This window comes from Rhinopithecus roxellana, chromosome 15 (assembly GCF_007565055.1).
Source record: "Rhinopithecus roxellana isolate Shanxi Qingling chromosome 15, ASM756505v1, whole genome shotgun sequence".
NCBI classification, from domain to species: Eukaryota; Metazoa; Chordata; class Mammalia; order Primates; family Cercopithecidae; genus Rhinopithecus; species Rhinopithecus roxellana.
This window is the reverse complement of record NC_044563.1, coordinates 27,977,915-28,004,142: the sequence shown is the minus strand read 5'-3', so window position 1 is coordinate 28,004,142 and position 26,228 is coordinate 27,977,915. Positions and strand designations below refer to the sequence as shown.

General features: G+C 39.4%; 1 protein-coding gene across 5 annotated transcripts in view; it reads left to right on the top strand.

Moving 5' to 3' along the window:
- BDNF (brain derived neurotrophic factor) overlaps nucleotides 1–26,228 on the top strand; it is a 70,340-nt gene that overhangs the window by 4,720 nt on the left and 39,392 nt on the right. Inside the window, exon 1 of one of the 5 annotated variants that reach the window (XM_010374531.2) lies at nucleotides 16,144–16,477. The exons of 2 other annotated variants lie outside the window; for them this stretch is intronic. Coding sequence is in view for 1 of the 3 variants with exons in the window: in XM_010374529.2 (XP_010372831.1) it covers nucleotides 17,460–17,609 (150 nt within the window). In the remaining 2 variants the exon portion in view is untranslated. Of the gene's footprint in view, nucleotides 1–16,143; nucleotides 16,478–17,272; nucleotides 17,610–18,136; nucleotides 18,388–26,228 lie in introns of those variants that run through there. 2 more of the 5 variants (XM_010374529.2, XM_010374532.2) reach the window with 2 other exon arrangements.

The following is a 26,228-nucleotide window of genomic DNA, read 5'->3' as shown; positions in this document are numbered from 1 at the left end:
GTAAGAAACAACATTCCAAAATTAGGCAGTGAGAGAAAGAAGGCAAGGGACTGGATGACCACAAAATAGATAATCAGCCAACAAACAGAAATAAGGGAAAACCAGCATTAAAGCATAATTTACAAAGGGTTTTTATTTTTTAATTCTGTGATTTTTGGGACCAGACTCAAACTTGCTCAAGTAACATTCACTTGATCATATTGCTTACAATCTGTCAGTTAAAATGATGTCTAACTGAGCATATTTTTTATTAAATATACTTCTATCAAAGGCCAGTAAAGCTACTCTTTGATTTTAATTAAGACAAACTAGTCTAACCATTTAAATAACTCTAATGAATATGAACTGATATCATCAGATTTAAAAGCTCTGCTGAAAACTAAATTTGTTCTGAAAAGCACTGACTTGCCAGAAAAATATCTATTTTTGCAGCTTTCTTTTCACTCTATGGATAATTTAATGAGTTGCTTATTTTAATTTTACAACTGCTACCTCAGAAGTATCTCAAATTATCTTTCTTTGGCTGGTGTCTTTCTCTGCTGATCTGCTACTGCTGTGTGTGTGTGTGTGTGTGTGTGTGTGTGTGTGTGTGTATGGGCGTGTGTGTCTCTGTGTGTGTTTTCTAGTGGGAATTTAACAAGCAGTGAGTCTCTTAAATTTACATGCCATAATCTATGTCAAGAACATTGTGTAGTACTTAGCAATAAAAATAAACATTAGCATCTAGTGAAAGCTTACCATCATTGAGTGCTATGGAAATAGAGGTCTTAAAGCAAGAAAGATTAAATTTTTCAACAACAAAAAAATTTCTCCCCTTTTTGGCTTAAAGGTGATTATAGTTTCAAAAATATGACATCTTTCCTCTTTTACTTTGGAATGTAGAGCTGCTGCTTTAACAAGTGTCTTTTGAGAAAGATACGTGTGTTTCATAAAGATTAATACCCCTAAAACACTATGGTGCAGAGATGGAAGGATGAATTCTTTATCCCTGCCTCTAATCTCATTTGGTAATTTTTGGAGTGTTCATTCTGAGTTTTTACAAATTCTGGTGGATATTTTTCTCTTCTTTCTTTCCAACATTATAAAATAGTCCTAGAAGACATTTTTCTGCGGCAGTGCAGACTTTATTTGTATTTTCTAGTAATAACACTTTAGATTCATATAGTACTTTGACAGCTCTTTATAGGTTTCATTTGATTTCCTTATTAGTCATGTAAGGTAGGAATCAACAATCACCTTTTACAGATGAGAAAAGTAAGGTGCAGAATTATCTAATACTACACTACCTGTAAGATGTAAAGACTAACTCAGAATCTTTCTTCAAATTTTAAGGAAATTTATGTTTGTTCCTCTCTAGACCATGCTGCCTTAAACTCCACTAAGGCATCAGAGGAGCTGTAGACATTATTTTCTCCTATTTTGATTTATTTAACTAAAATAAAAACATTGTCTACAAATAGTTTTCGAAATTTTCAGGCCTAATGGAAAGTTTTAACTAGCCTTCCTAAGACAGTATTTCCCTCTGCCACAGTTAGAAACTCAAAGACAGCAGAACTCTTCCTCGAGTTGACATACCATCTAAGTCATAGTTGCTAATTCCCCAAAAAACAAATACAGAGAATAACAAGAGCCAAAGCCAAGATGTACATTACTCTTACTTGTGAGTCATAGAATCTGGGGTCTGGGAAGGTTCTCAGAGGTCACTTAGCCCAGCCCATATCTGATACATGAATTCATGCTGGCTTGTTTTCTTTTGACCCTCTGGAATTTCATCCCAGTCTTGGACGCTGGGTACTTGTTTATCTTGGTAGATGTTCTGATATTTATGTGGATCATGAGCTTGGCTGACCGTTTCCCGTTTTGCCCAAAAGGTATACTTTCTATAGAGACTCTAGCATTCATAATTTTATTTTGTAAGTATTAATTTGCAACACGTTATTTGCCATTATGTGCCAGGAACTGTATTACAATCTGGAGATTCAAGAATAAATAAGACCAGATGATCCCTATCTTGGTGGATCTTGTGGCCTAGAGACAAAGACTGGTCTCTTTATTTTTTCCAGTCCTTAGAAGGGGACAGACTTCTAGACTCATAAGATTCCTTTTTTCAAGAGAACACAGTGAATAAGATTAAAAGCCTGAGTTTAGGTTTTACTTCCAATCGCTTGTCAGTACCTAAAAAAGTCAATCAGTCACTCTTGATCTCTGCTTCCTCACACATAAAACAAAAGAGATGTTCTCAGAATAACCTCCATATTCCATTTCCGTCCCAAGTTTGAGTGATATAAAAGATACAGTCTATAACTATTTCTTGCAGTGTTGGGGAAAGTAAGGCTAAGTTACCCTAACTTTTGATGATTTACAATTTGGGGTACCACAAATTTTTAACTTGTTAAGAAGTATATCATGAAAAAATCAAAGCAATATATTCGAACCCAGAATAGAAGGAATCTTGGTGTTGAACCTGTTCATTTATGGAATGATGACTGAGAAAGTTTTAATTTAGAGAGTGATCTCAAATTTCTGCGGATTATTTTTAAAAGCAGGTGGTGCGATGAAAGACCCACTATCAAATTTACTGTTTATTTTCTTTGTGCAAGCAGAAGTTCTAATTTTTCAGGTCATTCCATTTTAAAATCAAAGATATTACATCCTGAAATGGCCTGGGTCTCATGAATAATGCATTATATACACATGATAATAGATAATTAGACAGACAAACCAAAAGAAACATGAAAGGGAGCGGGTAGCCCAAGGATTGCAGAAGGTGTGTGGGCATTTTGACATCCAGGAAATGCTATAGATCTGTCCTTAACTAACTCAGCCTGGTGGAGATAATTAAGAAAAAAAATGTGGGTGTAGGAAGACTGCAAGCCATTCCCTGGGATTGGCTAGATTGCTGCAGTAGTTCAAAAACAATTGGCACAGCCACCCACACTAGACATGATTGCCCTTTGATGAGGCAGCTATTGACTTTTATAAAGATGCCATATTTAAAATAACTTCTGATGCACTGGGGATAACAGACATCATTCTTGAATTCTATTTTAGACAAATGGCAGAATATATTACAAAATATTAATTTAAAAATAAAAAATCTTTAAAGTCTAGTTTCTAAAAACCAGCAGTTTAGTGACACGTGACCTCTGGATTTAACAATTCAGCCTGAAGCTGGGAGAAAGCTGTAGCTTGTATGGGTCATTTTGACACACTGTGGGCATTTCCGAGACCACTACAGGAAGTAAAATGTACTTTGTAAAAGTTTTTAACCTCTGAGTGAATATTAAATCCACTCCAAAATCTTCGCATCCTGGGAAAGGCGATCCAACAATTTTCCTAAACAGCAGCAGAAAATGCTCTGAGATCTTTGCTCCCAGAGTGCATGTTATAATGTTATGCTATCTAGAAATTTCCTTGGAGCACCTTGGTCATCAGTACCAAAAGGAGTTAGAATTGATTCCTGCAGCTTTAAGGAAATATATCAACCACCTCCTGTCTCTAAGTAATAAGTTTACTGTGGGGGAAAAAATTCACAAATTAGGTGATTGCAGAAATGTGCCACAAACATCCAAAGCCTTTGGGATAGGACATTGCAGCGTGAGTGAATAGAGAAAAGAAAGGGAATGTGGAGAAAATTGAGAAATAAAAAGGGAAGTCGCGATGGAGTTCTGATTATACAGGGGCTCTTCAATTGACTGTTCTCTACCTTGCATGCTCATTGTTGTTCTGGCTACTTTAGTAGGAACAATGATTTCTTCTGCTTTCACCTTCCTTCTCTGCTAAGGACTTCTTCCTTGCCAATAACTTCTATAATCAATGTTTAAGAATTGCTCTGATGCCCAGCACGGTGGCTAACACCTGTAATCCCAACACTTTGGGAGGCCGAGGTGAGTGGATCACTTGAGGTCAGGAGTTCCAGACCAGCGTGGCCAACATGGCAAAACCCTGTCTCTACTAAAAATACAAACAATTAGTGGTTCCTGCCTGTAATCTCAGCTACTTGGGAGGCTGAGGCAGGGGAATAACTTGAACCAGGGAGGCAGAGGTTGTAGTGAGCCGAGATCATGCCATTGCACTCCAACCTGGGCTGGATATGCAAAAAAAAAAAAAAAAAAAAAAGAAAAGAAAGAATTGCTCGTTGTAATGACTTTTATGCCATGGACTCAACTATCGTGGCAGTCTGCTAAAGCCTATGTAAACCCTTCTCATAAAAATGTCTAAATGGGGCCAGGTGCAATGGCTCATGCCTGTAATCTCAGCACTTTGGGAGGCCAGGGCGGGTGGATCACTTGTGGTCAGGAGTTCCAGACCAGCCTGGCCAACATGGCAAAACCCTGTCTTTACCAAAAACAAAAAATTAGCTGGATGTGGTGGCACGTACCTGTAATCCCACCTGCTTGGAAGGCTGAGGCACAAGAATCACTTGAACCTGGGAGGTAGAGGTTGCGGTGAGCCGAGATCAGCCACTGCACTACAGCCTGGGCGACACAGTGAGACTTTGTCTCAAAAAAAAAAAAAAAAAAAAAAAAAAAAAATTCTAAGTGAATGAAATAAACATGTAAGATTACAAAGGAAGCCAAAGGAATTGATGTACAGTCATAAAAACATTTAAAATAACATATGTGATATAGTAAATATATATGCTTTTTAATGCATTAAATAAGGTCTAACAGCAAGAAAAATATGATTTTGAAGTAATGATAAGTATCAATGTGTTTTGAAGTATCTATAAAACTGACGTAATATGAAGGTATCTGTGATGTATACTGGCGGGAAAGCACGCAAATACTACTGTGTAACATTTCCTACACATATTTAACAACAGAACATTTGAGAAGCACTTATTAACACAGCATAGATTCAGAAATGTTAATTTAGTCAATGTCAACATTAGCCATTGTGGTTTCCTTCCTGGCAAAAGGAAACTGGCATTGGGAGAAAACGTTTAAAATTCACATTTGCCATTAGACAAGCTGCCAAGTGAGGAAAGGACCAAATACTGAGAAGGCCAGGGCATGGTAAGCATGTTTCTATTGACTGAGCTTGCTATTACTCTAACGTTTATCTTTAGTATCACCAGCACAACCCCATTACCCTAGCAATCCGTAACTCCATTGAAAAAGATAAAAAGTTCAGATTCTGGTCATTAACTCAGCATTGCTTAAAATACCTGTTCTGACCTCACTAACCCAACAGATTACTGAAACTCTTCCTGTTTGTCATTACTACACCATGGGAAAGGATATGCACATTGTAATTGTGTGGGATGACATTTATTCTGCATTCATCCAGTGCTGTTATTTGTTTTGTATTTGGCATATATTACTTAACCCTCAAAGCAACTCTCAGAGATAGATTAAGAAAACTAGAGCTCAGAGAATTTAAGTAACTTGCCCAAACTGACACAGAAAATCTGAAGTGGGGAAGCTAAACTTGAAACCCAAAGTTTTCTGATTCCAAAGTCCACTATAAATTTATGCCTCCCCATCTTATAGCTACCACCCAGATTTAATCTGGGTCTCCCATTATCAGATGGTTTACATGCACATTTTCTTACAAGATCTTGACCACAACTCTTTGAGATGGCCATGAGTCTTACAATTCATTTCCAGGAGTGCTACTTTAGAATCATTTTGATCTTTGCTAACCAATGAGAGATTTTCAAATAGCTAATTGTCACCTCCTTTTTGAAGCCCAGTTTTCATAATCATAAAACGGAAAAAGTGTTAAAATGTTTGGTGAGGATCATATACATTAATAATAAAATCTAACATTGTTGAGCTCACTACGGTAAGCATTCTGCATTTCCATAGTTCATTGAATCCTCACAACAATCTTTCTAGGCAAAGATGATTATTTTTCTTTTAAAGATAAGGATTGGGAGGCCGAGATGGGCGGATCACGAGGTCAGGAGATGGAGACCATCCTGGCTAACACGGTGAAACCCCGTCTCTACTAAAAAATACAAAAAACTAGCCAGGCGAGGTGGTGGGTGCCTGTAGTCCCAGCTACTCGGGAGGCTGAGGCAGGAGAATGGTGTAAACCCAGGAGGCGGAGCTTGCAGTGAGCTGAGATCCGGCCACTGCAGTCCAGCCTGGGCCACAGAGCAAGACTCGGTCTCAAAAAAAAAAAAAAAAAAGATAAGGAAACTGAGGCATCAGTCATTAATTTACTATCTTAAATTAGCAGATCCAATAAGTGGCAAAGCTGGGTTCAAACTTAGGTCTGTCTAATGTCAACGCCCTTCTTTTAATCACTAATCTGCAAATCACTGTTCAGTCTTAGCTGTTATTATAATTATCATCACACTTAAAACACTATCAAGATACAGAATTATCCAGGCATAAGTATATAGTCACTGAAGAGATTAGAATCTGAAACTTTTCACCTGCATGTTCTTCCTTCCACTTTAGTTTATTAACCCAATGGATGATGTCTGACTCCTTTCTTAACTTGTTTAGGGCAGTTCCAAGTTAGTTGACTTCTGAGAGTTATTGAGTAAGAAACGTTATAAATTGTTTGGATTAGGATTTAGTATGTTTAGAAGTCATTTCATAAGTTTGCCTTTTCGAGCTGTTACTGGCTATAATGCTGCAGATGCTGTGATGAGGAACACCCTCTCCAAAGACACACAGTGGATGACAAACCTCCAAAGCTAACATGTTGTTTACAGATACAGAGAAGAAGAGGATGGACAAGCACAGTCTAAAACGTAATTACAAGGCTTATAGTCCCTGTTGGGGACTAAAATGTTTATTGGCTTTCCTTGTGCAATTCAATGCTCTTCCTCCAAAAAGGATCCACTCCAAACTTGCAACTTTCCTGAAAATAGCATCTCATTTGGGAGCATGCCAGGAATTGGTGTCTGGGTCCTTTGTGTCTTTGCACCAACTCAGAATTCTGGATACTAGCTCCAGAAACTAAGCTGGGATATATCCTGGGTAAGGGAGTCATGTATCTACTTGGGCATCTTCCTGATATATTTACTTCATCCATCTTCTTCCTAGAAAGCAGCTCCTAGAAAGATGTGGTTTTAAATGAGGGATTGGATGCATACCGTTATGTCTTAGATAGCACACAAGTCAGTGGTCTCTGCAGAGCTGCCAAAGTCATATAAGTAATCAAAGATGCGGAAAACCATGGAGAGACTTCATCCCACCTTCACTCTGATTTATTCAGGGAAGGAAACCATGAACACATAATGGATTTGATGTGTCCCAGAGCTCTGAAAGCAGCCTAGCAGAAAGGGATGATCTTGAAGGACATTTTGATGTATGAAAAAGTCCACCTAAAGCTTTGTCAGAGATAACTAAGTAATATGATGGCTGGAAGACTATAAATCCTTACATTGGCTCAGGAACTGTAGATCATTTGGTAAATTAAACTTGAAATTCATGCAATTATTTCCCTAAAATCACGGGAAACAATTGCATGAATTCCAAGTTTAGTTTCCAAATGATCTACAGTTCCTGAAAGGAGTTCAAATTTAGATAGAAAAAGTACCTTATAAATGATCTAGCTCACTGATTCCCCTCATGCATTGAAATCACCTAAATCATCTCTTCTTTCTGAGATAAGGTCTGAATGTGTCACCAGGTTTAGCAAACTCAGTTTGTAGCCCACTGACCTCATTTTATTGATTGGGCAACTGACGTGCACAGTGGTAGATCTCTCAATTTATTCAATAAACAATTATATGGCCCTTACGGTATCTATCTGAAAAATCCTGGGCTAGTGAAGTCACTTGCCCAGGTTACATGACCAGAAACTGACAGTTTAAATTAGGACCCAAGTTCTTTTGACTGCTATCTGGGTCTTAAAATAATATTATACAACAGGCCGGGTGCGGTGGCTCACACCTGTAACCCCAGCACTTTGGGAGGCCGAGGCAGGCGGATCACGAGGTCAGGAGATGGAGACCATCCTGGCTAACACGATGAAACCCCGTCTCTACTAAAAATACAAAAAAATTAGCTAGGCATGGTGGTGGCCGCCTGTAGTCCCAGCTACTCAGGAGGCTGAGGCAGGAGAATGGCGTGAACCTGGGAGGTGGAGCTTGCAGTGAGCAGAGATCACGCCACTGCACTCCAGCCTGGGCGACAGAGCGAGACTCTGTCTAAAAAAAAAAAATAAATAAATAATAATAATAATAATATCATGTGACAAAGATATTTCTTCTATTTCCTAATAGTCATATCAAAAGGAAACAATGGACAGTCTGTGCAAGATTTTAATTAATGTTCAAAATAAAATTAAAAACATTAATTACTAAAACATAAGTATAACAACACTTTAATAGCATTCTACTAAGATATTATTAATTTCAAAATGGTAGGACAAAACTAATTATACTTTATACTTCTTAAATATCCTGTAGTTATTTTATGACTATTGAGACACTAGCTAAAATTTGAAACTTCAGGTTTTCATTGATTCCTATATTATTACTTGTTTCAGAGTTACTTCATTTGGTTCTTTTATCTGAGATTTGACAACAGCTTTATTTGATTTTTAGTGACAAAATTCTTTTCACTCCTGGTCCTCCACCCCAAGAAAACAACAACGACTCCTATATTTTCCTCAAAGTGATCAAGAAATAAAAGAGGAATTCTAGCCAGGCACGGTGGCTCATGCCTGTAATCCCAGCTCTTTGGGATGCTGAGGCGGGTGGATCACCTGAGGTCAGGAGTTCGAGACCAGCCTGACCAATATGGTAAAACTCCGTCTCTACTAAAACTTAAAAAATGAGCCGGGCATGGTGGCATATGCCTGTAATCCCAGCTACTCTGGAGGCTGAGGCATGAGAATCGCTTGAACCCAGGAGGCAGAGGTTGCAGTGAACCAAGATCACACCATTGCACTCCAGCCTGGGTGACACAGTGAAACTCTGTATCAAAAAAAAAAAGAGGACTTCTAAAATTAATTGTATTTATTAATATCCCTACTCTTAAAATGTTAGAAAACGTTTGCTCATTTAAAATTTTTATTTTTAAACCCTCCTTATGTTACAACAAAATACTCTTTGGAGCAATTTCTTTGTTCCTCATATAATATCCATACATATAATTCTGCTTTTGTGACTAACTTTTATTAGTAAATACTCTTCTAAAATTGTGCTTTTATAGACATCGATTAACTAAAGGGTAAATTTGATGTTTTATAAATGCTTTCTAGAAACAGAGAGCAAAATCATATAAATAACAATATGAATTTCCAAAAGTACAATGATAAAAAGTGACATTAGAAAACAAAATTAATCTAAGAAATAGTGAAGAATATGTCAAACTTATACATACTTTTGAGATAAATTGGCATCATGTAGATTAGCATGATTCTTCTTTATGGAATTCAACTTATTTTTACTCACTTTGCTCTAATTAGTTTTTATGTGCAGACAAGATGGAAGGTGATGGAAATTTGGCTTGCAAAGTAGTTCTAACATGATCTACATCCACAATCTGGTTATAATGCTATAAGAATATGTTTATTATGTGAGAATAGTAGTTCAAATCAGTATTTAGTATCAACATAAAGGGACGAACAAAGCAAAGCTAACTTCGTTGTTTACACTGGGAACTTATTTAAATTAAAAAGGCCAGTGGATGGTCATATGTTTGGCTCATTCTTTTCAAGGCCTTCAGGAAAACATGCCTATGAAATAAAAGATCCTCAATATTAAACATTTTACTGCATTTGGGAGATACATGAAATCTGGTAATAAAGGAAGTGTTGGTCTTCATTTTTCTAATTCAGCATGGAAACTGTCTTGAGGAAAACTGACTATGGTCTTAGTTTGTGTCTCAGAAATATATTTAGTTTGAATTACGGCATCGACATCTGACTTCCAAAATTGGATATCTAGCCATATAATATCTCACCTCCCACACACACGACCCCCCATTCCCAGGTCATGACTACTGTCCAAGCAGCAAAAAAGAAGTAATTTCCCAGAGTACATACATGGCAGTGACTACCAACCAAACAAAAAAACAATTATGGGGGTTGGAATTTAAATTCATAGCTGTACTCTCACCAATTCATTCCCCATTCCACCCCGTCTCTCTGTCTTCAACTTTTATGAAACATTATATTTGTCCTATTCATCTGTATCAGCATCAGCCTTTCCTATATTCAACTAGACTTACCACTCCTTGGTCCCTCTCACTGGCTGACTAAGGTTTCAGTAGTACCTACTTATAGCAAACACTTGTAGTAGTCTCTTTTTCGTTACCAAGTCCCCAGACGATTTCTCAAGGAGATATTATGAAGAGGAAGTAAACATTCTCCTTTGCTACCCTATTTCTTTTTAGAGTGCTAAAACTTTATTCTATACTTGGCTTCATATCTTCTTGGACTAATTGGATTGATTTTACAGTCACCATAGAATATCTCCTGAACAGACAACCATGGGTAATGGGAACAATATCTCTACTGATCCCATGATTTGGTCACATTGGGTTGTAAGGCCATAATGGAGACATACTTGATGAGTTTATGAAGACTTGATTCTAGGTATCATGTAGGTTAGCATAATTCTTTTTTACTGAATTCAACTTAGTTTTATTCACTTTATTCTAACTGGATTTTGTGTGCAGACAAAATGAAAAGAAATGGTTCAATTTAGGTGAAAGGTAAAGCTTCAAAAGTAGTGTAGTATTTCATAGACCTTATATTTGAGAGAAATTATATCAGTATATAATAAGCACCTGAGAATATGAAAGCACAAATCCAATTTAAATGTTAAAGGTCTACAACTTGGGATTTTAAATGGAATACAGAAAAGCCACTGTTTCTTAAACAATTTTGTTGAGGAGGAAAACAGTGAAAGCTAAATGTTCTATTCAAGAGTTGTTTGTTTTGAAAATAATGCTTCATTTAAAAGCTAAAGACAGAAGACATAGCTTTGTTATGAAGGTTCATCTTTTTATTAAACAACCACTACTCTGTCTCCAAGTTGCAAGGGGAGGATTTGTCAATCTGATTGAACCTTCCCTTTAGTTTTTCCCAACAGCTGTGTTCAGATAATTCATGACTCCTGTGTTTCCTGAGCCCTGGATAATTTCACACACATGTCTGGTTTGGGGCTTCACGTTTTCAGAAAAATATAGAAACCTTGGAGGAGGTCCAGGGTAGACCAAGGGAAATGATTAATGGGTTGAAAGTTGGAGTTTATGAAGAAAGGTTGTGAGATCTGATCTTTTGCTATGAGAAAAGTCTGAGTGGTGACTTAATAACACAGGGAGGTTAGTAAGCAGCTGTTCTCCATCTTCACTAAGGTTGAATGAAATGAAATAAGATATAAATTGCAACAGGAACAAAAAAATGCATTACAGGAGGACTTCCAAGCACCAGCATTGCTGGATTCTAGATAGCTCCCCAGAAGAAGGATGTGTAGTCAACTTCCCTGGTCTGCCGCCATGATAGGCCTACAAATAGTGAGGAAGATGAGATAATCTCTTAAGATCCCTTCTGGACCTATCTTTTATTGGTCTATCTATCATATTTAGAAAAATTATTTGTCTCAAACAAAAATTGTCTCATTTCCTCCCTCCCACCCTATCCACTCCTTCTGCTTTGTCTATCTTTTGTAAAACACTGCTAACCAAAACAACTGGGGACTGATTAACTGTGGTGGGCCCTCCCCAGTCTCTAAGTGCCACTCCAGCTTTGGGAGCAAATTTCTTATCCATCACTACCACTCCCTGGCCACAAGGGGCATGTTTACCATCATCTTTCTACACACCAAACCTACGGCAAGGGAAAATAAAACAAAACTTCCTAGGCTTAAGAAATTTGCAAGTGGCACCATGGATTAAAATACAACTCTTACATCCTAGAATATAAGCATGTAAAGGACTAAAATGTATTTCATGCATCTGCCTGTATCAGCCCATAGAATAGCCTCTGATGGATAGTAGATACTCAGCAATCTTTCATCAACTGAAAGACTGTAGCTATGAAGTGAAAGGAAACTAAAGTTGAGAAATTCAGGAGTTTCGGATGTTTCCAAATGATTCTGTATGCGAGACCAATCTAAAGCCTCACCCATTCTTCACACATGTACTATTAAGGATTTCATTCTCACCATGCCTGTGCTATCTGGAGGTAGAAAGAGGGCCAGTTGCACATCCTGCCCACGTCCTTGATCAAAAAGACCACTAAAGAGAGGTGCTATGTGGATTCATATCAGAATCACATGAAAGTAGGCCAAATTCTTAGTGTGTGTTTTTAAAATCTGATTTTAGGAAGTTCAGTTTTTTTTTTTTTTCTAAATTATCTTTTTGCATATTTTTCTTTTTCCATTTTTTCCATGAAGAATATAAAATTTGGCGGTAGAAAATCTCTCACTCCAGTCATCATACAGCCTAAATAGGTGAGTCTCAAAAATAAGCTAATGTTCATCTTTCATCTGATTCAATGTCCTGAAACCCTTTGGTTTAAATTTGTTAATTCTTCTCATGGCTTTTCTCCTAGAAAACCAACTAATACCACAGCTATTTATTACTGTCAGCTCTAACTTATGTCCACAATCTCACATCCCTTTTGACCACACTTATAGAAATATTACAACAAGTAAACCAAATTTATTCTTCATTATTAATTTTTAAATGTTTTCAGCACAAATCTGGTAACTTGGAGGGCTACAAGTTGATGATTCTCATATGTTTGGGGGTTTAGTCTCAACAGTTTCTTAATGGTTTCTATGTTGTTTTTCTTGATCCAACTAAATATTATTCCCAGATGGAATCGGTTTTTGACCCTCTTGTTCTACTCTCCTAGTCTTGACCCTTCTAAAAGTTTCTTGCTGTGGTTCCTTTCTTTTGTCTGCCACTAATGACTATTCCTGGTTACATAACTCCTGTAACAGGTGTTGACCAATTTGAACACATTTGAGTATGGTATAGAGCTATTCTTATGGTTCATAAAAAGCTTAGTGAGAACATACCATCTAACGAATAGAGAAATTACGTCTCCCTTAAGGGTTTTCTCAGGACAGGCCTTATACAAAAATTTCAAGGATTGTGAATGACATAGTTTAACATTGGACTGGGCCTTTCAAATTATCCAGCATGAATTTGAAAACACCTCTGCCACTCTGCTCAGTAGCAGAGTTTTCTGTTTGCTTAGTATTTTCCCTATGCTAATTATGGAAATTTTCAACAGTTTTTTTAGGCCAACTTATTTGATACTAGACTAGACAACTTTTTTTTTTTTTTTCTTGTAAGGAAGACTGAAGGTAGGAGTAACTAGGAAGCTTAAATAAACATAATTAAATATAAAATGCTTATAATGATAGAATTGACCTCAGCCAATTAAAATTATTAATGGAAAAAACATGTCAATGTCAAGCCTATTACCTCTGTTCCCACTTGGGTAATGAGGATTAGTTTATATTTCCTGACAAGAATAGATGGGAATTCACATTTCTTCCTGACCTTTGTCCCCACTGGAACATTGGGTTAGGATCATATTAGAACATAACCAAAAAGAAAGAAAGATTCAGACGAATTCACAATTATTTTTTAAGCCCCACAAAAGTGAAATAGGTAGCATCTTTTTTTCAAGCTGTGAAACTTTCCCTCATTTTAGTAATAGAGAAAATGTTCAGATTATAAACTTGGAAACTTTGCTCCTAACATATCAATCATGTCACATGCCAATCTTTAAGAAGAATAAGAAATGCATGCCCTATATTCTCAGCATCATCTTTGCCCACAATAGGGAAATAATTTTGTAAAAAGTTTGATTTTAGATCTCCAGAATTATCTCTATATGCTACCTGAATTAAGCAAATAAAAAATAATATTTAGAATTCCATGCAAGGCACTGGTACAACTTTTGTTTACCTTGGCTTCATTGTTTTTGAATGTAAGATGTACTTTTAAGGCAAATAAGTATGTGTTTTAAGTCTGCTTGCATACAATTTTGCTAATGCTATAATCACAGATCAGAAAGTTTGGAAATGCTTAGAAGTGTTAAGAGGTGTGATTCATCATGGTTATCTGAATTGGCATTTGATCTTCTTTTCTTTCTAAATATCCCTGACATTTCTGACTCCTCTGTCTTTTCCTCAGTAAAACTGCACCACACACTGGAAAACGAAGATACACACATTTATTTATATAATGCCAAGGGAGAGTAGGAAAAAGAAGATTGGCCATAGACCCACCCAATCAGAGTCTGGGAAATGAGAGCACTTTTTCCTTCAGCAGAAATGCTGACGTGCCAATGTGAATTTAGCAGGAAAAAGATTTGCCATAACTTCTAAGTGAGCAGCATTCTGAATGCTAGCTTAGATTCCTGGCATTAACTTGCTAGGTATTTTTCAGAAAGGAAATAAATTACAATTGAGCTTAAAAACCTGAGGGTAGAACTCATTTTCAAGCAAATGTGAAGCATCAGTTTGAAGTTAACAAAGTTAAAGTTTGGAGTAGGGTTCCTCCAGTCCTTTATAACGTAGTACAAGTATTTATTTATTTTTTAGTTTATAACACTAGCCTTTTAAATTGTATTGTGCTACTAAAAGAAATTATGTCTGCATTCAGCTTACAACCTGGGAACCAACACAGAGGATCTCTGGGGTAACGGTACCCAGCTTCATGCCCTCTGTCCTTTACTGCTTTCTGGTTAGCCTGCGTATTTCACATACATTAAATATTCCACAATAAACTCCACCATCTGTGCTGTAGGGTAGTTTGTATTGGTCATGTGCTCTGTCAAGTTGACAGAGGTGCAAAGCTAAATGTGTGACACTCGAAGAATATGCATATATTTGAATAATTTGACTATTTAGTCCAACAATTTGCAAAGGCGCTCTGAATGATCACACATTCTGATAACACTTCCAAGGAACAGATAGCTTCACTTAGAGGGTGGGGGAGATGGAAGCAGGGTTATTTCTAGCAGGAATTCTTGAGTTCACTGAAGTCTTGTCCCTGGTACTTCACTGTGTGAACGTGGGTAAATTATTTCCTGGCAGAGGATCGGATTCTTCTTGTACAAAACGGGTAAATAATTTCTGTCACTAGTCTTTAGAAGTTCTAAAATAGCTAATGTTAGTGAATTCATTTTGTTAACTGTAAACCCTTAGGTAAACTGAACTGAGTATGTAATAATATTATACATTCAGTTCAACAGCACATTCTTGGTAACCACAAGAGGGTCCAGGAAAGGAAACTGTTTATAAATCTTTCTCTTTAGCAAAATTAATGTTGGAGTCTTTAGGGAAATTCTTACAGCAATGAGTCTTCGCAATTATTAAGTCAGACCCCTTTGAGATTACAGAAAAATGCACATACACAGAAAGCTGCCTGCGGAATTTGGGTGTGGGCTTGGTGGGAGATTCCTCTGATACCCAGTGTTGTACCCCCAAGAGAGTGTTTCTCAAAGTGTGACTTCGGATTGTCTGCATTCGAATTGCTTGTGGCATTTATTAAAATTCTAATTCCTGGACCCTGCCCCACCCCTACTAAATCACAATTTCAGGAGGAAGGACCTTCATTTTAACACTCACTCAGGTGATTTTTATGCTCCGAGGAGGTCCAGGGACTCCGAGTTAAGTACGGTACTGCTGTCTTGTTCTTTATTCTAAATTTTAAGGTCTGCCCAAATTGGTTGAACTAATGAGAAGAAAATTTAGCCTTAAAGCAGAAACACAGGTAGACGGTTGACAGAGTCCATCAAATGGATAATTGAAAATGTCCTCTGGACCCTAGCCGTATAAGTTCTCTCCACGGGTCTTGGCTACAGGCAAATGAGAACCCGAAAGACTATTTGCTCTTTTGCTGCGGGCAGTGGTGGGGGTGGAGGGCGGGGGAGGATTAACTGAGCCAGTTCTGCCCCCACCCTCCAATCCCCTACCCCCACTCTGGTTAAAGCAGAAGATTTTTTATTTATCTTTGCTGCCCTGGTTCGTTATTAAAAGGGTTAGCTTATATGTGTGTTTGCTGGGGCTGGAAGTGAAAACATCTGCAAAAGCATGCAATGCCCTGGAACGGAACTCTTCTAATAAAAGATGTATCATTTTAAATGCGCTGAATTTTGATTCTGGTAATTCGTGCACTAGAGTGTCTATTTCGAGGCAGCGGAGGTATCATATGACAGCGCACGTCAAGGCACCGTGGAGCCCTCTCGTGGACTCCCACCCACTTTCCCATTCACCGCGGAGAGGGCTGCTCTCGCTGCCGCTCCCCCCCGGCGAGCTAGCATGAAATCTTCCTGCCTCTGCCGAGATCAAATGGAGCTTCTCGCTGATGGGGTGCGAGTATTACCTCCGCCATGCAATTTCCACTATCAATAATTTAACTTCTTTGCTGCAGAACAGAAGGAGTACATACCGGGCACCAAAGACTCGCGCCCCCTCCCCCCTTTAAGCAAAGGGAACGTGAAAAAATAATAGAGTCTGGGAGTTTTGGGGCCGAAGTCTTTCCCAGAGCAGCTGCCTTGATGGTTACTTTGACAAGTAGTGTCTGAAAAGGTGGGTTTGTTTTCTTTCTTTCTCTTTCCGTTTTTCTGTTTGGTCTGCTAGAAAGCGTGTGGCTTTAGCGAGGTCTGTCATTGCCTGGGCTTCCTGGCTGGAACAAGTAACTTGGTGTAACGTTATCTGGGGGCGTTCATCAATAAAAAATGCTGTTATTATCTTGATTGAATTCCTATTAGGCAAACTCTAGAGAGGTCAGTGCGCGAACTCTGTTTAAGCCGGCGTGTTTAAGGCAGCGGAGTAAACCAATAGCCCCCATGCTCTGTGCGATTTCATTGTGTGCTCGCGTTCGCAAGCTCCGTAGTGCGGGAAGGTGCGGGAAGGTGTGTCTGTGGCCCGGGAAAAGCACGCCCATTCCCAGAGAACTTGGGTGCTGGGATGGGGAGCAAGGGGAGAGTTGAAAGCTAGGGGAGCAAGACATCAGGGCGTGCGATTCTCACTGGTTCCCTCACGCCCCAGCGCGCACAGCCAGGGTTTCTGCAGAGGGCGCGGGACGCGGGGTTCCCCGGGGCTGGGGCTGGGGCTGGAACACCCCTCGAAGCTGTGGGCGTCCTGCCCGAGGCGCCCCGGGAGGGCGCAGGACTCGCAGGATAATGTCGCGGGGACCCGGGGGAGGACGTGAGGACAGGCCCTGGGGGCGCGGGGAGTCCCGGGAGCCCCTCGGTCCCCCGGGCGAGAAAAAGGCGCGGCGTTCCCTTTAAGCAGCCGCCCCGAACGGGTATCGGTAGCGCGGGCGAGCGGGGGAGGGGGGCGGGGGGGGTGGCGCCGTTTGACCAATCGAAGCTCAACCGAAGAGCTAAATAATGTCTGACCGGGGCGCAAAGCGCAGCCTGGAGCTCCGGGTCCCAGCCGCTGCCGCCGCCGCGCCCGGGCGCACCCGCCCGCTCGTTGTCCCGCGCACCCGGTAGCGCCTCGGGCTCCCGGGCCGGACAGAGGAACCGGCCCGGTGCGCCTCCCATCTCCTGCTCGGGGAGCTTTAATGAGACACTTGAATGCAGCTGCCACCGCTGCTGTGGGGCCGGCGGGGAGCAGCACCGCGACGGGGACCCGGGCTGGGCTCTGGAGCCAGAATCGGAACCACGATGTGACTCCGCCGCCGGGGACCCGTGAGCTTTGTGTGGACCCCGAGGTAGGCAAGCGCCGGGCATGGGGCTTGGTACGGGAGCTGCCGGTCCGCAGGAGAAAGTTGACTGGGGGACCCCCCAAAGTTGTGGGACGAGGCCAGTCTCCTTCTTTCCTCCCCTCCGGTAGAAGGGAGGATTTGGAGGTGCTCCTGGGGAGTTTTCTCCCCCATCCCACAACCCAGAAGGTCAGCCGGCAGGCACTACAAGGGAAAAAGGGACCCGGGGAAGGCACGAAGTAGAGGAGAGAAGGCCTGGAGGAGACCTAGAGCTGCGTGATGGGAGCCAAGACGGCGTCCCGGGGATCCCTCGCAGTCCTTCCCCACCCCAGGAGGAGTCGAGAGAGACTTAAGGGGCCAGAGCTGTTGGGGGCCCTGACTGAGGGAAGGGTGCTGAGGCTAGGCTAGGAATCCTTCCAGGGGTTGGGTGGTCCCCGCGCCGACTTGCGGGGGGAGTGGGAGGGAAGCTTGCGCCTTGAGTCCACATCGTCCCCGGGGCTGCACACGGCTACCTGCTCCCCAGGAGTTGAGACCGAAGTGGATTTACAAGTCCGAAGCCAATGTAGCTTAGTAAACTTGGGAGGCGGAATTACTACCGCTGGGAACTGAAAGGGTCTGCGAGACTCCCGGGCGGGCCGAACCCACATCTCTACCCAGCCTGCGCCCCTCTTCTGAAGCGCCCTCCAGGGAAGTTAGAGTTTTGACTTTCGGGGACTGGGTGGAATATACGTGGGGGATTCCTTACTCGGGTTAGTCTCTGGGGATGCAGAGCCGGGAAGAGGAATGAGTGAGTGAGTTGCGCCTGGAAAGAAATAGCTGAGGATTGGGGGCTCTGTGCCCGACGGGCAAGAAGAAGGGGAGATTACAGACTAGGGGCATCCCTAAGGAAGAAGCCTTGGGGCTGCGAGGGTGAACTGGAGGATGCAGTGTTTTTGTGTTGGGGGTGGAGCGGGGATGAGGGACCGAGGTGGAGGGGAGGCAAGGAGGAGGAGGGGACCGGGAGAAGGAAGCTAGGGAAGGTAGAGGGTGCCCTCTGCTGGCCATGCTGCCAAGAGCAGCTACTGGGGGCGGGAGGCTGGGGGTGGGGAAGTGGTAAGGGAAAGTTTTGCGGGATCCCTTAGAGAGCTGGTAGGAGGGACTTGTTGAATGGTGCTGCTGACTCCAGCTCGGTGGGGCATGCGACTCGTCGTCGGTGGATTTTGACTCCTTGTTCTTATTTGGCTTCTATGAAAGTTTTCCTCGCGCTGGGGGAGCTCTGATAAGCCTCGATTGGTGGTGTGTTAGGGCTTCTTGGATCTTATTTTAGGGCCCTCTAGGTATCTTGCACTTACTCCTCAATGTCAGTAGCAACCAAAGAACATTTTCCAACAAGCACGCAGGAATGTTCTTGGCCAGAAGCGAAGACAAGCATATTTCTGAGTGTTTATTAATCTTCCTAGTACAGTTATCTTTTAAAGCAAAGTAGTATGTAATTGGGAACGTTGATTTTCTAACTGCATATAAAAGGCGATATGCTATTAAATGAGACCCCTCCCTACTGGCTCAATATCCTGAAAAATCTCTCTCCCCTTTATTATTATCGAAAAATCTATTTTTATACGAGTTTGTTCTAAGGACAAAAGCCATTTTGGTCTTACAATTTGATACGTCTTTACATTTTAATTTATTGAGCCATAATTACAGATTTAATTTGGCAGAACGTGTGTGCCTTCAATGCTTACCTCATGCAACATAATTTTTACGTTGGAGATTTCTGATGTTATGACATGTAGCGATTCAAGACATTACACATAATAGGTAACATAGCATGTTGAAATTACACCACAAAGTTTTGACCCTGGGAACAGCACCTTTTAAAAACCATCACTAAACACCTGTTCGTGTTTTCTTTTTTTTGCAAATGCCTTGCTTAAGACTTTTTATTTTTTTATTTTTATTTTTTGGTAAATTTACCTCTGGGTTAGCAGGAGAGGTAAGAGAAAGGAAAGAGACACTTGTTGAAATGTAACCATAACCTTTACTGGAATTTAAAACATGTTGGTCACCATTACTGGAATTCCAGGGCCATAAAGTCGTTGTCTTTTTTTTCTTTTACTTCATTTTGTAAAATGTGATAAATGTTGGTAAATATAGACCAGTAGTAAGTATTATGACATGAAAAGCATTATGTATGTGGAACTATTTTAAGTTATTACAGAACATTTTCTATTTATAAATGATATAAGCAGAAAGAAATGATTTCCAGATAAACAAGGCTTACGTACATGTTTTGAAGCATTAGAACATTGCAGACACACTTAGACATCACATTTTTTAAAACAAAATAACAGTAATTTTTCACATACCTTTGGAGCCTTTCATAGCCCATTCAGAGCTGAGTTAGTAGCTGGAAGTTTCGTTTATTTTAAGGTGATATTTTAAAGCCATTTAAGATGTATAAGTAGGTCACCATTGGTGTATCCAGAAAATGAAGCATTTAGGAAATCTGTTTCAGAGTGTCTTTTCAATGTGTGTAACTTTTACTTGCAAATCAAGGGAACCAAGAAAGTCGTCATTTGCCTAAAATGCAGTCATCACCTCAAATGATTCATTTATACTATGCGAGTTAATTGCCTTAATCTCATTAATGGCCAAGGAGGGAAGGGAGGTCCTGGGATATTTCTTGTTCATTTTGACTCACCAGGAGGGGAAAATCCTGTTAAAAAAAAAAAAAAAATGCAAATTTCTAAAATCCTGGCTCAAAGTCCTTGGGTTTCCTGTTTAAAGGGGGCACCGTGAGAATGTAAGCTATTCCCTTTTTCCTGGTATCTTTAAGAGTCCCAGCTTTTCAATAGTCAAAATGTAGATGATTGATATTATTTCTTTCTCATATGAATAGCACTGGCTTGTAGTTCAGCACACACAGTGAGCTGGGCACGCCCACCTGATCGTATTGCAGAGAACTTGTTTACATTCTTTTTACATTCATCTTCTAAAACCTGGGGTTCTCTCTCTCTCTCTCTCTCTCTCTCTCTCTCTCTCTCTCTCTCTCTGTGTGTGTGTGTGTGTGTGTGTGTGTGTGTGTGTGTGCGCGCAGAGGGAGAGAAAGAGAGAGAGAACTGTGAACTGTGAAATATAACACAGCCAGCAGCTTTGGGTCTCAATCGTAGACTTAATCTTAAGAAAATTGAAGAGGTACAGAATAGAAAGGTCATGTTCAAGTAGTTTATTAACATTTTGAGATGTAGGAAATTAATCCCAGAGTAGAGAAGAACAATTTCAGACTTCCTGAATAAAAACAGACAGCATACAGAGTGGATGATAGCTAAACTCTGAATATCTTTTGAGAAGAAAGGCACTCCCATTTCAGGTGCCCATAATACGGATTTGATTTTAGTGATTAAAACATTGATTTTCAACTTGTATCTCCCTGCGTGGAAGAGTTCAATTTGTGTGAGGGGCTCGCCTATCCAACAAAAGTGAATATGTCCCTTTTATAGGGTAATTGCTAACTTGTCTCAACTTGTTTTCAAACAATTGTTATAGAGCACTCAGTTTCCACTAATTGCAAAATTGCTGCTTAATTGAAGGACTCTTAGCCATCTAGTGCAGCCATTCAGGCACTGGCAAGCTCTATGATCTCAAGCTGTGAATTGCATTTTAAAGAGGAATCGAGGAGAGGATTCTGTGGAATTCTAGGTTTTAAGTGCTGGCTGCTGTTCAATGGAAGAAGAAATCATTTGAACGAGAATCGCATCAAGTTGTGTTGTGATAAATTTTCTCTATTAGGATGAATAACATGCACAGATGAGCTTCAAAAGTGAATGAGCAAACACTGGTTACACTCTGCATCCATTTACTCTGTTTAGTATGGGGTAATGTTAAGCAATAAATGATGCTGGCAAATGAAATCCGTATGTTATTTGCATGTGTGATTTAAACCTAGGAAACGTAGAGTGGCTTTGGTATTTGTAGGCTTAGTCATGTGTGTTCTAAAAGTCCTCTTAAACTTCTACTTAAGGCATAGAATTATTTAATCTTAAATAATTTTATACTGAAATGCATCACTGGATTTCCAGAATATTTACACTGTAAAGACTTAGAAAGGTCATGGACCCAATTATTGACCATATGGAATCATTACTGATGGCAGATGCAAAATAGAGCTCACGAACGTACTGACATTGAAAATCTTTCGGGGAGGGGGGGAGTGGTAAATGTGTGTGTTCTTTAAGCGGAACAGGAAGGTATTCTCTTTTCTGTAGAAAAATTTGAGTATCTGATCGGTAAGTGTGGAAGCTTTCCTTTAAATTAAGTATTTAAGTTCAAGTACAAGCTCTGGGGCACTTATCCTCTTGATGAGACAAATCTTACCAAAAATACTAGATGCTAAGAAGTGGCTCATTGCCCCGATGTCTCATTTATAGATTGATGTTTGAGGATGGGTTGCATTAGGTGAGTTAGGGGGCTGGGTGTGGGACAGGAGAACGATTGGAGGGAAGCAAAGTAAATTTACAAGCTTTAGTGACAGCCATAATAAAGTAAAAGTTTATTTCCAGAGAGCCTGGAGAGTAACGAATGTTATATCGTTTTCCCCAAAGGTTCACTTAAAAGAACTTTTCATTGGTTGTCATGATAGTAATGTCCTGACTTTGAAATCTCCCAGAACCTAGTAGCTCTTAAACATGCTTTCATCTTGGTTCCTTTGGTCTGACGGAAACTTGATGACGACCCTCTGTGTGTTTGACATGCCTCTGCATTTTTGGAGACAGAAGGTCAGGCAAGGGAGGATTTCTTAAATCTAAGAAAATATAGTAAGGAAACATAAAATTATATGATAAAAAAATCACTGAACTTCAAATTGGCTTACTGAAATAAAACCTAGAAGGCAACCTGTGGTTTAATTACAACTAGCTTGTATAAAATTAAAATTTATAAAATGGGAATTCAAAGAAAATAAACGGGCAGTTCCAAGTAATTTAAGCAACTCACCAAAAATTGAAGTAATAGTGCCACCTAGAGAACAAAATCACCAGCTTTACCAGCCAAATGGCTTATTTCCATATGAACCATTTTTCCAAAGCTACAGTTACTAGGATTTCCTTGTTACCATATTCAGATCTGGTGAGTGTGTATGGGGGTGGGGGGTGCATGTGGAATTACAGATGAAATTTTAAAACAAGCAGATCCACAATTTGATATATGCACTGAATCCTTTTAATGTTGTAATGTAGCCAAATATAGAATAGCATGCCAGGAATCAACGGCTAGCCTTCTTTTTAACATTTATTATTTTCAGGGATATGTACCGAAGCATTGAGTATAGAGGTTCTGATGTTATTTGTTTGCTACAGGCAATTCATTACACTTTCTGAGATACAATAACACCAAATAATTTGAGTAGAGAGACCTTTAAGAATGTTTTTGATATATGATCTACCTTTAACTTTAATGATTTCAGAAGATGTGAGAATAAAATAAAGTCATATATAAGCAGGATTTTAAACACCAAACAAACAACAACGAAAACAAAAACAAACAAGAAAAAGGAAGAGAATTATAAGGGTTGCCTTAACCTTAGAATAGATGAAGATATACATCTGAGCCAGCACCAAAAAAAAAAAAAAAAAAAAAAAAACAAAAAAAAAAAAAAAAAAAAAAAAAAAAAACAAACTTATGGAACCAGGAACCAATAATTACAAATTGACTTAGGAAATATAGATGACAAAATCTGTATTTAGTTCATTTTTGCATGTGCCCACAACAGCATCCAAAACAGTTCTGGTAGCAGGGGAGGCACTTTGATAAATGTTGCTGAATGCACTAATAGATTGATTAATGGCTGCTTCAGATTATCACTAGTGATGTAGACAGAAACTTCATAGAAAATGGTTTATTTGTCTTGCTGGAAGAAAGGCAAAAATTGGAGGAAAAGGTTTAGTAATATTTTTCCCCAGTACTTATTATAAAAGTCATTTAGTTGGCTTAGTTCTACAATTTCTTATGTGTAATTTGATTTACTCATGAAATTGTGAATATATGAAATGTTAAAGTTGATTTAGACAGCAACTATAAACTTGTGGATTTTCTTTTAAATGTCTTCAAATTTTTAAATGCCAGTGGAGATGCCAGCTACTGTGCTTCTGGGAGTAGAATATAGTATATCTTAGATTTGTGCCAATTTCTTGTAAGCAGAGAAAAAACTGCATGATAACCAAAGAAAGTCATATTGTTTGTACTTTGTGTCATTCGTGGAAGCAATCAGGTGTAGAAAACTTTCTTTTTCAGAAAAAAAATTACTACAATAAAGGTGCATTGTGTATGCACATATATCTAGAGGGAGAGAGAGAGAGAAGGAAACTTACTAAATAAAATTTTTGCCACATGGGATTTAGTCTAATCAGTCTTGGTTTTGGAGTTGCTATCATCAGTAGTTCCATTTTCTGATTCTTTCTTTCTGCCTTCATGTGCCTTTGAAAACTGAAACTATGCCCAAATTAAAACAAGTTTTTCTGTCTTTTCACATGTTCACTTATTTCTTGAATGTGTTTTTAAACACAGACAAACTTCTTTTACATCATGCAGAATCTGAAGGTCGAGAAATTTGCAGTCATTTCGCTGGAGAGAGATGCTTGGCAGAGTCCCAGGCCACATTCCTAGGCCAAACTCTCGAAGGTATTCTCTCTTATGCAACATTGGGAAAATACATCCAGCACCGACATGTTGGCTGATAATGTGTCTGAAGGCACAGACGATATGCTTATCATATGAAACATAAAGCCAGCAGATATTGCAGACATTCTGCTGAATGATAGAATTTGCATCATTTACATTTACTTAAATGTAAAATACTATGATTAAGTCCAAAAAAATCAATTTAGGAGAGAATAGAGAGTTGGGGGCACAGTTTTAGGGGATGACTTATCAGCAGATTGTAAAAAGGAAACTTAAATGTTTTAAATTAACTGCAAGTTCAGTATAAGCCAGTGGTGTGACAAGAGGCTGTTATCATAGCTACTGAAATTTTGGGCTGCACCACTAGAAATATAATACTGAAATGGAGAAGCTAATAATTCTTCACTTTTTAAATAGACTGTATCTAGAATATTATCATCAGTTCAAGGAAATGAAATAAGTTGCTTTAGGTACATCATCGATAAATTAGTGTACATCCAAATCACTGTGACCAGGATGCTAGAGAATTTGAAAGCATTGCATGTGAGCAATGGTTGAGGGGACTTGGAATGGATGACTTAGGAACAAGAAAACTTTGGCTTGAATGGCAAGTGGTTTTTGAATGTTGGGTTGAGAAGAATTCTGAAACTGTGAAGGATTAGTAAGAAATAACATTCAGATTGCTAATGCCTACTGTGGCTGGGAGATCAGAGTGTCAGCATGTGCGATGTATTTTTGACATCCTTATTTTGAGGAAGAGCTTCAAAGATTTGACGAATTGTCATAGGTATAATCTGTGTTGCTTCAGAGAGCAGTTCTAGAACCAATGACGTAAATTTAGATACTCTATGTGGTAGTTAGAAGAACTTTCCATTAATTTAGTTAAGCAAATATTGAATGCCCACTGCCTACAGAGCACTTTATTAAAGGAATATATAAAAAAGAAAAAAGAGATATGGTGTGGTGGCTCATGCCTGTAATCCCAGCACTCTGGGAGGCTGAGGTGGGAGGATCACTTGAGCCCAGGAGATCATTGCCAGTCTGGGCAACATAGCAAGACCCCATCTCTACAAAAGACAAAAAAATTATCCAAGCTTGGTGACAGGCACTTGTGGTCCCAGCTACTTGGGAGGCTGAGGCAGTAGGATCGTTTGAGCCCAGGTGGTTGGGGCTGCAGTGAGCTGTGATTGTGCCACTGCTCTTCCGCCCAGGTGACAGAGTGAGACCCCGTTGGAGGGAAGGAAGGAAGAAAGGTAGGAAGGCTGAAACCGTTTTAGAAATGACACTCAAATGCGAGGTTGGAGTTAGGTATTTTCTGAAGTACCTTTGTACTTGTTTTTTCTAATGCATTGGCCATAAGTCTGCTCCTTATTTATAGTTCATAAACAATCCTAATGAGAACAGTTATATATTTCTGCCTTTGAATCTTCTACTTGATGTGTTTAGCATCATGAATCGAGTATCAGAAATCCCTCCCATTTCTTTGCAAAGCGCTGTATTTTCCTTTTCCTAATTTATATACAGATTCTCAAAATTGGTTATTTTTCCTTTGGGTTAGACAGAACAGAATGTCTGGGAAAAAAAGGGTTCTTACCAAATTCAGGTGCCCAAGTTGCTTAAGAAATTAACTTTTGAGATTATATTTTTTTAGAGTTCAGTAGCTAAACTAAGAAAACTTCTCACCATTCACCTTCACCTTTTGGAAACCACAAAATCTTTGGATGTTACAGTTTTCCAATGAGTTTCTCTTTTTAAATATAAACTAAAAGAAATTGACTCCTCCCCCAACTCCCTCAGGCCTCAGCATGGAGTTACTTTTTTCTTTAATAATTTATTTATAACTTATTTTGCTCTTCTGTAGAACAGTTGGAGATTAAGCAACATGGATATGTCATAAAATGCAAGTTAGACCATAAGATGAGCAGCCCACTCCAAGTATGAATGAGTACTTATTCTTTGTGATCTTTCATACTG